A 12,020-nucleotide genomic window follows, 5' to 3' on the forward strand; every position below is an offset into this window, starting at 1 on the left:
CTGTGAATCACAAAAAATACACTTTAATAAAGCTTGTTCTTGCAAGGCTACTATTAGCCGCTATTAGCCGTAGCTCAGGCTAGGCTGCTTTTAGCTTAGCAGGCAGTAATCGAACATATATTTACTGCTAGCATCTCTTCTTTGAGTTCGTCTTGTTCGATGCAGAGTCGCCATCGCGTCCAAGAGGAGTTTTACCCCGAAATCCCCCATTCTCCGCTCCAGACCGCCTGCACAAAGCAAAGCATCCATCCTCCACTGTGGATCCAGCCGCGCCACTCTGAGTTTCTTGGAGATCGTACAGAGCATGCGCGAGATGAACCAGAGTTTCCGCGGATCAATAAAAATAATTAAAAAATCATTCTTTTTTTTTTTTTTTAATCAAGGCCTTAATTGGCACTAAAATTATTTAAATATGTTTATCGAAGTATTTATAATTCTTTAATAAAAAATGCTTATAAAAACAATTTCGTCAGATATATTATATCGCTCCAGGCGGAGAAAAAGCTAGAGGATATATATATACGTATATGTGTGTGTGTGTGTGTTTACATACATACAGGAGTCATGGAACTCTGCTTACAGCTCCTTCATATTTCATGTACATTAATAACTTGTGTACATGGTTCTTGTTGATGGCATTACAATCATTTCTAATAGCATTTAAATAGCATTAAATTAGAGTCACTCATTCCTGTATGAACCCTGTGAGCGCTTAATTTAATATGACATATTAAAAAAATCCCACCATCATCCAGCATATGTTCAGTTTCTGCCCAAATATATATATATATTTTTGTAGATTTTTGTAACGGGGATAAGGATAATTCAAAACTGCTTTTTTTTGAATGAACTTGTTCACTACTTCCAAACTCAGCATCTCTTTTCATTCCTGTAATAAGAAGTTTCTTTTGAATGGATTTGATTAAAGTTTAAGTCCCTCGGTATAAAATAAATATTTTGATGGAGATGAGAAATCTGCTTCCTCGTTGGTGAATAACCAATAGTTTGGATCCAATCATTTAAATAAACGGTGTTTATATATATATATATATATATATATATATATATATATATATATATATATATATATATATATATATATATATATATATATATATATATATATATATATATATATATAAGAATTGTGCTATAATTTCTAGTCACCGATCTGTTGCTGCTATATTTTAATTTGACGAACCGGAATTTGTCGATGTTCTTTTTCCTGTTTGGTGCGATTGCAATTGCGGATCTTGACCTGGCCGGACCTTATGACCACAGTGTACCAATCTTCTGATGGCTACTTCCAACAGGATAATGCGCCATGTTATAAAGTGAATCATCTCAGACTCATTTCTTGAAACTTTTCCACTTAAGTAATTGTGAATTGAGCATATTGACAGACAACATTTTATTTTTTATCTTAAATGCAATTTTTTTTTTTTTTATAATTACTGCTCTAAATGTATTGCTCTGTCAGCTAAAGATCTGTTTTGGTCTCTATACTTTAATTAAATAAATCAATTCAAGCTAAAATGTAAGAGGCTATACTGAGCCTGATCTCTTTGTATTCTTACCTTTCAGAAAAATGTCACTTGGTGTAAAACCCCTCCTGCAACCCTGGTTTGCATTTGTATAGCTCACAGCATGTTCATTTACATGTTAAAGCCTCCCCTAGAATTCCATGGGGGGGAGGCATGGGGGGAACACTGCCTAAGAGAGTCCACGTCAATTTCTGACAATTTACGGGAGTTTTCGGCGAAGCCTGCAAATTGTCGTAAACTGCCGCTAACCTGAAGTTCCACGACAATCTACAGTGCCGCATATTGACGAAAATCCCACTTTTCATGCAGTGACAGAGACCTAACAGCCAATATAAAGGGCCCAGTACTCCATACTCTTGGACCATCCCCTCCATGGCCCCCCAAGGGACAAAGTCGAATGCCTTCTCCAGATCCACAAAACACATGTACACTGGTTGGGCAAACTTTCATGCACCCTCCAGGATCCAGCTGAGGATGTAGAGCTGATCCAGTGTTCCACAGCTGGTACGAAAGCAACACTGCTCCTTCTGAATTTAATATTCCACTATCTGATGAACCCTCCTTTCCAGATTACAGATTCCTCTTTAGTTGGAACACACCCTCCAGTCGCACTTTTAGGAGGACCACCACCCCAGTCTGCCAATCCAGGGGAACTGCCCCCAATGTCCACACAATGTTTTAGAGTTGCGTTAACCAACAGAGCCCCACAACATCCAGAGCCTTAAGCTACTTAGGGTGAATCTCATCCACCCCTGGGGGTTGCCGCAGAGGAGCTTTTTAACTACCTCAGTGACCTTAGCACCAGAGATGGGAAAACCCAACCCGGAGCCCCCAGGCTCTGTTTCCTCAATGGAGATGTGTTTGTGGGAATAAGGAGGTCTTTGAAGTACACCATGCCAGTCCATCTTCAGCTTGACAGCTTCCCTCAACACTGGTGTCCACCAATGTGTTTGAGGGTTATCGCCGCAACATGCACCAACAAACTTGCGGCCCCAGCTCTGACTAGCTGCCTCAACAATAGAAGTATGGAACATGGTTCACTCAGACTCAGAGTCCCCCAGCTCCCTCGGAACATGTTCAAAGCTATCCAGGAGGTGGAAGTTAAAGCTCTGTCTCACGGGGGACTCTGCCAAACGTTCCCATCAAACCCTCTCAATACGTTTTGGCCTACCATGTCTGACCCGCCATTGGAGCCACTTCACCACCGGGTAGTGGTCGGTGTAAAGTTCCGTTCCACTCTTCGCCCAGGTCTCTGGGATATGTGGCCGCAGGTCAAATGAAACAACAACAAAGTCGATCATTGAACTACGACCTAGGGTGTCCTGGTGCCAAGAGCTCACATGGACACCCTTATGCTTAGTGATCGTTATGGCCAATGGATGAGCACAGAAGACACACAACAGACCACCACTGGAGTTCAGTTCAGCTGGGCCATTCCTCCCAACCACAAGCCCTCATATCTCACTGTCATTGCCCACATGAGCGCTGAGTTCCCCAGAAGAACAAGGGACCCCTCAGGTAGGGCACTCTCCAGTACTAAGGACTCCAAAAAGGGTAGGCAATCTGAACTGCAGTTTGGCGAATAAACACAATCAGTCCGCCATTCTCGCATAAGGAGGCCATTCTCTCATTCACCGGGGTATATGTGTGTGAACCGGCGTAAGTGGATCTATGTTAGGGACCGGTCAGGACCCACCCTGGTCCTGGAAAAGAAAGTCTCTCTTGGAACATTCATCCTCTCCAACACATCCAAACAGTTTCAATGTTAGGATATGTTCTAAACAAAATATCTTTTTGTTTTACACTTGTGTAAACAAAATGACAAATAAGATCTGTCTAAGTCTAAGTTTAAGTTCTTAATGAGAGGGATCTGAAAACCTTCTGAGAGATATCAGGCCTGAGTGTCCCCACAAACCTTGTTGGATAAGTCTTTATCTTTGGCATAAGCATCATAACAGAGAGGCCGAATCTAGCAGAGTGTTGAAAATTGGATTCTGTCAGCAAGTGGACTGTAATATTTAGATATTCCTCCCTTCAGAGCATAGGACTGTGCCCGTACAGGGTACTCTGTTCACAAGGCTCAACAGTTCTGAATCCTGAAACTGTTAAAAACTTCTCCATCTCCTCTATACATAGCATCCACACGAAGTCCACCGCTTGAATGTAAAACTCCTTTTACATCCTCAGAACTAGCTACTAGTCTGTTGTTAGCACCCTGGGAGTATGTATTAGGGAACCCTGACCAGATCCAAAAGTCTGCAGGAATCATAATATATCCCCATATGTATTTTATCTAATGAGCTATTATAATAAGTCTATAGTTCCATCTAATGTTGTATTGATTACAGTTACAGGTGAAATAAATTCAGATATTTTCATCACTTTATGTGTCTTATCTGTGTCAACCTATCTCCATAGTTCCGAATAAATATAGCTTACTGAATGTATATTATGCATCAGTTTGCACTTGAAATAGAGGACATTTTAGATCCAGTACTCTTATATGGACTTGCTATAAGCACAATTAATTTATAAACATTTAGATTAATGTCACAAATAAATTTCATCGGTCAAGTATCAAAGTGCTTCTCATTGATTCTAAATTGCGTTTTTTTATTGCAAGGTAATTACTGCTGATCCTTAAACTTTTAGACAGTTGTGCCTTCTTTGGATTGTTTCTTAGAAACCATGAATTTTCAAGTTATCTCCCTTTTTATGCTATGCTAATTCAAACTGGCCAAACTATTTATCCAAACCCACTCCAGATTATAATGTGGTAAACATTTTATACTAATTAATTCTCATTATTATTCAAGATTGCTTCACCAACTGAAAAAGTTTTTTCTTTTCTCTGAATATGAAATAAATAAAAAGTCACTAACTTCCAGAGATGGCAAAAGTACTCACTTTCTGTACTTGAGTAAAAGTACAGGTACTTCTGTTAAAAAATACTCTGGTAAAAGTGGAAGTACTGATTAAACTTCTTTACTCAAGTAAAAGTAACAAAGTACAGGCTTGTAAAGTTACTTAAAGTATAAAAGTAAAAGTAGAAACCACTTTTTTCATGCCGTTGCCTACATTTTAAATGGATGTCTGCCAATAGGACTAGATCTCCGTTGTGTTCATTTTCAATCATCTCGTCGTCCATGCTACTATGCTAACGCCACCGCCACCAAGCTGCAATGATTTCCTGCGAATGAATACCGCCGAATCTGTCGATTCATCTTGTAGTGGTGCGTCAAATGCAACGTAGATTCCAATTAGATTGAACTTGGTATTGATGACGTGAAAAATAATAACGGTAACTCCATTGAAATGATTCAAAACTAAAATAACGAGCCAATTTTTAAAAATGTAAGGAGTAGAAAGTACAGATATTTGTGTAAAAATGGAAGGAGTAGAAGTAAAAAGTCGCCATAAAAATAAGTAGTAAAGTAAAGTAAAAATATCAGAAAAATGTACTTGAGTACAGTAACGAAGTATTTGTACTTTGTTACTTCCCATCTCTGCTAACTTCTGCTAATATACACAACTGTATACTTTGACTTAAATAAAAAGAAATATGAGCCTATATGTTGTAAATATGGCATGTCATTAGTATATGGTATGGAGCTTCCCTAACTTAACTGGGGGGAAAAAATAGATCACCTTTGTTACTTTATCCATTTCATCATTTATGATTTTACTAAATAGTTATTTTGCCATTTTATTCTTGAGTATTTTTTTCACCATATTTTTAGGGAACTCTTTAATACCTCAAATATTTGTTTCAATTTTAACTATACATGTTACACCAGCTGATCCCCTCTCCCTAGTGCAGAAACAGGTTGAAAAACAGTGGAGAAAGACGGAAGGTGTGATGAGCATATACTTGGTGAAAATATAATTCAGTCACTTTATATTAAGTAAACATTTGATCATTCATCAGCAATAATGTTTTATTTCTATTCCTCTCCAAATCTCAGGGTCATACTATAGGGCAGTGGTCTCCAACCCTGGTCCTCAAGATCTACTGTCCTACAGATTTTAGATGCATCCCTGCTTCAACACAGCTGAATCAAATGATTGATTACCTTTTCAAGCCATTCATTTGATTCAGCTGTGTTGAAGCAGGGATGCATCTAAAATCTGTAGGACAGTAGATCTTGAGGACCAGGGTTGGAGACCACTGCTATAGGGTGTACATTGTTCAAGATGTAGACTAGAACAAGCAGCCATGGAATTGCAGTTTCTTTTGTTTGTTTATTTCTTTTTAATGATGCCATGCTGTTTGCAATACTCTAAATCCCAAAATAGGAGAGGACCCCAAAGTTGGAAAGTGCCCCCTTGTCTTCCAAACCCTTCTCCCAGCAAGACCCTGTCAGAATGATGGACACTGTCCTGGACAGGAAAAATGTTGTAGTTTTGCCAGTGGATCTGCCTGTGCTCCTCCAATTATAAGTAAGACACACCGGTATAAATTAAGCAATCAAAATTCTAGATTTTTTTCAAATTCAGTTAACTTTCAACACTTAAGTTTAATCGTTGTTTGTTTTTTCTTTTCTTCTCTGCTTTTGTCTTTCCTCTCAGCTAACCCAGCTTGCCCAAACACAGATGGAAAAATTGGTCCATGCGTTGAACTCTGTTCCAGTGACTTTGACTGCCCAGCTGGTGAGATATGCTGCTCCAATGGATGTGGGCGGATGTGCATTAGTACAGGTACATGCTGCACAAGGAGAAAAATACAATTCTCATACTGCAGCTATCACCAAGCTGTTGTGTTAAAAAATTGTTGTTGTGTTGCAGAGAAACCAGGAAGCTGCAGTCCTCCATGGATGTTTTCTTGGTGTTATAACTCCTGCCTCCGTGACAGCGATTGCTCAGAAAACCAGAAGTGCTGTCCCACTTTTTGGGGCTTATTCTGCCAAGAGCCATACAACCCTGCCATATGAATAATTGCCTTGATTAAATAGTCTAACAATTGAATTTTTCAGTCTGTCAATTTTAACCTGCTTCTCTTAAATGGCTTATTCTTTACCTTTTTTTTTTACGCACATGCATAAACACACCCACCCAGCTTTGTTTTCATGACATATGGGGACATTTCATTGACTTGCATTCATTTTATATGGCCTAACCCAGACCCTTCACCTTACCCTAACCCTAACTATTACCAAGATGTACCTAATCCTAACCTAAACTGAATTCACACCTTAGTCCTAAACCTAACCCCAACTCAAAGAACAGAACTTTACCATATAGGGACCAGTTGAATGTCCCCATATGTACCTGTAAGTCCTCGCATGTAGGATATGTTACAAAATACTTCCCTCACATTGTAGGTAAAACAAGACCACACCCTCCACCACACACACAAACACACACACACACACACACACACACACACACACACACATATATATATATGTATATATATATATATATATATATATATATATATATATATATATATATATATATATATATATATATGTATATATATATATATATCCAGGAGTAAAAAATGAACCAATTGCGGATGGATGGGACCCACCCAGAATTGTTAACCCAAGGACAGACAATCCTGATCATGAAGTAACAACCCCATCCAACTACCGGTCAATAACTTGCCTATGTAAAACATGGAAGCTCCTGTCAGGCATCATAGCGGCTTAGATGAATAGGCACATGGCTCAATACATGTACCCTTCCCAGAAGGGAATAGGCAGTAACACCAGAGGAGCCAAGCAGCACCTACTAGTGGATAGAGCAGTCACTCGAGACTGTAAGACCAGGCAGACAAATCAGTGCACTGCCTGGATTGACTATAAGAAAGCCTGCGACTCAATGCCACATACATGGATACTGGAATGCTCTAATAGCCTGACTCTAATAGCCTTCATCAAGAACTCAATGAAGCTGTGGAAAACAAGTCTGGAAGCCAATGCAAAGCCAATAGCACAATTCACCATCAAGTGCGGCATATACCAGGGCGATGCACTATCCCCGCTGCTGTTCTGCATAGGCCTGAACCCCCTCAGCCAGATCATCACAAAGACTGGCTACGGATACCAATTCCGAAGCGGAACAATCATCAGTCACCTCCTCTACATGGATGACATCAAGCTGTATGCCAGGAGTGAGCGAGACATCGACTCACTGATTCACACTACCAGGATCTACAGCAACGACATTGGGATGTCATTCGGACTGGACAAGTGCGGTCGCATGGTCTCAAAGAGAGGGAAGATGATCAGAACCGAGGGGGTTGAACTACCAGAAGGACACATTACAGATGTTCAGGACAGCTACAAATACCTTGGGGTGCCACAGGCTAACAGAAACCACGAGGAGATAGCAAAAAAGAGTGCCACAGCTAAATACCTACAAAGAGTAAGGCAGGTCCTGAAAAGTCAGATGAATGGGAAAAACAAGATCCAAGCCATCAACACATATGCCCTGCCAGTCATCAGATACCCCGCTGGTATAATAAACTGGCCAAAAGAGGAGATAAAGGCTACTGACATCAAGACAAGAAAGCTCCTTACTGTACAATGCATGGAGGGTTCCACCCCAAATCCAGCACCCTGAGACTGTATACCAAGCGTAGCGAGGGAGGCCGAGGGCTAGTGTGTATCAAGACCACTGTCCAGGATGAAACAACTAAGATCCAGGAGTACATCAGGAAGATGGCCCCCAAAGACAAATGGCTTGGCAAATACCTCAGGCAGGAGACAACCGAAAGTAAGGACGAGAAAGAGGAAGGAGAACCATCATGGAGGGACAAGCCGCTACACGGCGTGTACCACAGACAAATAGAAGAAGTGGCTGATATCAAAAAATCCTACCAGTGGCTCGAAAAGGCTGGACTGAAGGACAGCACAGAGGCACTAATCATGGCAGCACAAGAACAGGCACGGGGTCTTCCACACCAGGCAGGACCCCCAATGCAGACTGTGCAAAGATGCCTCTTGAAACAATACAGCAAATAACAGCAGGGTGTAAAATGCAGGCAGGAAGTGCATACATGGAATGCCACAACCAGGTAGCTGTCATAGTGTACAGGAACATCTGGCATGAGTATGGGCTGGAAGTCCCAAGGTCAAAATGGAAGACACCTCCTAAGGTAGTTGAGAATGACCGAGCTAAGATCCTATGGGACTTCAAGATCCAGACTGACAAACAGGTGATGGCTAACCAACCAGACATCGTGTTGATCGACAAACAGCAGAAGAAGGCAGTAGTAATAGATGTGGCAATCCCAAGCGACAGCAACATCAAGAAGAAAGAACACGAGAAGCTTGAGAAATACCAAGGGCTGAAAGAGGAGCTAGAAAAGATGTGGAAAGTAAGAGCAGCAGTGGTGCCAGTGGTAATTGGAGCACTGGGGGCTGTGACCCCCAAACTGGGAGAGTGGCTACATCAGATTCCGGGTAAAACATCAGAGGTCTCTGTCCAGAAGAGCGCAGTCCTAGGAACAGCTAAGACCCGAGCTTGAGGATGACACATACCACCCCACGAGGGGTGAGAAAACAGTTTTATATATATATATATATATTTTTTTTTTTTTTTTTTTTTTTTTTTTGCTTCAGCTCCCTTTCCCCATATTCTTCTGTTATGCAGTTCCTAATGGCTGGTTTCTTGTTGTTGTTTTGTTGGTTCCTCGTCTCTTGCGCCACACGTGTATTTTCCCTGATGTTTATTGGATTTTGTTTGGTTTCAGTGTTTTTAGAAGATAGGAAAACACGAAGGGGTTATTGCTTTATCATAACAATGTAACTAGAGGTTGGAATATTTTCCTCTTGTTAATTATTTTTAATATCTATTAATTTCATTAAAAAATTCTTAGAGTCGCATAATATTTTCCTTTGCACCACATTTGTGAGTTGCTGTTTGTCATCTACCAACCAGATAAGATAAAAGGCATGCGATGGTCAAACTGACTTGGTCAAAATGACCTTACATAAACTATTACCTCATAATCTGGTATCGTGGTATATTCTAAATTGAACAACATTTTCAGAGAAACAACCTTTTCTTTCAAGTACAGCCCCCAGAACAAAAGCATATACGCCAAAAGACAAGAACGTGTCAGATTTTGATAATCTATATGGATCTCTTTCATTTTAACAGCTAGATGTTCCAGATGTTCTGTTTTTTACAGAGTTTTTAAACCCAACCTTTAGAACATTTGTAATCATCCAAAGTCAGCACACATACGATCATGTTTACAGAAGTTTAACACTGATATGGTGACCACAGAACACACTGACCTGTCTCTAGTTTCATGCCAAAAAAATAAATGGTTATAATGTCCTTAAAACATATTGTAGGTGCTGTTATGTTTCTCTTCTTTTAGACTTTTTTTTTAGTTTCTTTTTTAGGTTTTCAGTTATTTATATCATTCTGGTTTGTTGGTCATTGGTTCTTTTCCATTTTGTGGTATATTTAATCTGTGTTTCATTTTTTGAGTTACTCTCCCCTTGTGCCAATCTCCTTTCCACTAGCTCCCTGCTAGTTACTTCTGTCCACACCTGTTCCATATCAGCCGATTAGTCCATTCTTTGTCCTGTCCCCCATATACACTCCTCCTCTTCAGTTATCGTTTGCTGGTTTCTTGTTGTTACTTGGTTTTCCATGCGTGTTTTCCCCTGACATCTCCTAGTTTTTGGTTTCCTAAATTTCAGTACTTGGATTTTGTTTCTGTTGCCTTTTTCATTAACTCAGCATAACTCATCTCTGCCTCCTCATCTGTGCATTTGGGTCCTCATCTAACTTCCACCAAACCTGACAGGTGCAACTGAAAGATTTCGCTACATGTTCATATCTTATAGTTTTTTGGCATCTTGCTCTCAATCCAATAGCATTTCTTACCACAGCAGCAGTCACTGTCTTCAGCGCATCATTAATTTCACTGCTTGGTTTAGCACACTCTTACTTTCCAGAATGAAGAAAAGAGAATTGCATTATACGTTTTACATAAAGGTTAATGTTGTGTTCTACATGCTTTGTTTCTAAGGAAAAAGATTAAAGTTATTTGATAAAAACGTGTGGAAATGCCCCAGAGTCCTGAGGGGCTCTCTGGTGCTGGTGTGCTTCATCTGACACAGGGTGTCTTGAATCTCTGCAGGGCAAAATGAAACCTATAGACCGTCAATAGATTCCAGAGATAAATGTGCTGCATACTGTCAGAAAACTTGGCTTCAGTCGGAGGCTGTGGGTCTAGCATAATCATAATGACCAAAACACACAGCTAAAAACACGCAGAACAGAGAAGAGGAAAACATTGGACTATTCTGCTGTCGTCATCGATCCGCCCTCAGCTGAATCCTTTTGAGCACCTCTAAAAGAAACTGAAACATGTCATTTGGGAAAGGCACCTTTAAACCTGGAGACAACTGAAGCAGATTACTCATGAGAAGAAGGCCAAAATACCTGTGAGAGGAGCAGAGCTCTCATTGACAGTAAAAGGAAATTTTTGATTGCAGTAATTGCCTCAAAAGGACCTGTTTAATTTATTTATTTGTATTTTCTATAATCATAATTTTATTGAGGAATAATTGAAAAGCAATGTGTGACTTCCATTTGTTAATTTTCATTGAATTTTTTTATTTATTCAATATTACTTTCTAATGCAGGTCACAGTATATATATATATATATATATATATATATATATATATATATATATATATATATATATATATATATATATATATATTATATATATATTAAATAAAATAACAAAGACAAATTCTGCCTTTGTTTTGATCTGAAAAAAGTCATCTTCTGTATTAAATATTTGCACTTTTATCCTACAAAATTATATTATTCTGTGTTGTTTTTCAATATATTCTGAAATCTGTATTCGCTATAAACCTTAACCAGATAAGCACAGTAATGTAGTGTATTTCTAGTACTATACTGTACTTATGCAATACCTTTTTTAAACTCTAGGTGGGACTCTTTCATTAATAATGTTTACTGTCGGAGCTTTTTTTTGTGTGTGTTCTTTCCTCATGAAGGTAAGTTTGCAAAAACTGATGAGAGAGCATTTTAGACAAGAAATTAATTAATTTTTAGACCAGAGATATAGGATCAGGGATTATTATGTGACTTTTTGCTGTAGAAGCAACTTTAATTGTGGACTAACAATGTAAAAATCTATTCTGCCTTGTTAAATTCATTGCACGTTATATTCAAACAGATCTCATCCAAATGGCTATTATGTTGGTTCCCAATAGTTTTTGTTTTTCTATACAGTAAATGATAGTTGAAACTTTCAAGGGTGTCTCTTATACAGTCGAATAAAGTATAGCCCAATTTTATTGAACAAAATTATTTATTTTATGTTGTGTTCTTGTTAAACCAAACCTTTGAAATTGTGTCTGTCCACAAATTAATCTGATAATTTCTTCACTCTATTTGTGTTTAAAAAAAAAAAAAAAAGATTTTTGTTATTTCATTTAAACATTTTTAGGTAAAAGTTTTGGCTGTG

At 38.9% G+C, this 12,020-nt stretch overlaps 1 protein-coding gene across 7 annotated transcripts in view; it reads left to right on the plus strand.

The window, feature by feature from the left end:
- Window positions 1–6,509, plus strand: part of LOC119782188 (tenascin-like) — a 35,742-nt gene extending 29,233 nt beyond the window's left edge. For all 7 annotated transcript variants that reach the window (XM_038283028.1, XM_038283029.1, XM_038283032.1 and 4 more), the window contains 3 exons: window positions 5,841–5,984; window positions 6,114–6,242; window positions 6,330–6,509. In XM_038283028.1, the coding sequence (XP_038138956.1) occupies window positions 5,841–5,984; window positions 6,114–6,242; window positions 6,330–6,475 (419 nt within the window). In that variant the 3' untranslated portion in view covers window positions 6,476–6,509. The remainder of the gene's footprint in view (window positions 1–5,840; window positions 5,985–6,113; window positions 6,243–6,329) is intronic.
- The last annotated feature ends 5,511 nt before the right edge of the window (window positions 6,510–12,020 follow it).

This window comes from Cyprinodon tularosa, unplaced genomic scaffold (assembly GCF_016077235.1).
Source record: "Cyprinodon tularosa strain WSP-4 unplaced genomic scaffold, ASM1607723v1 ctg19, whole genome shotgun sequence".
NCBI classification, from domain to species: domain Eukaryota; kingdom Metazoa; phylum Chordata; class Actinopteri; order Cyprinodontiformes; family Cyprinodontidae; genus Cyprinodon; species Cyprinodon tularosa.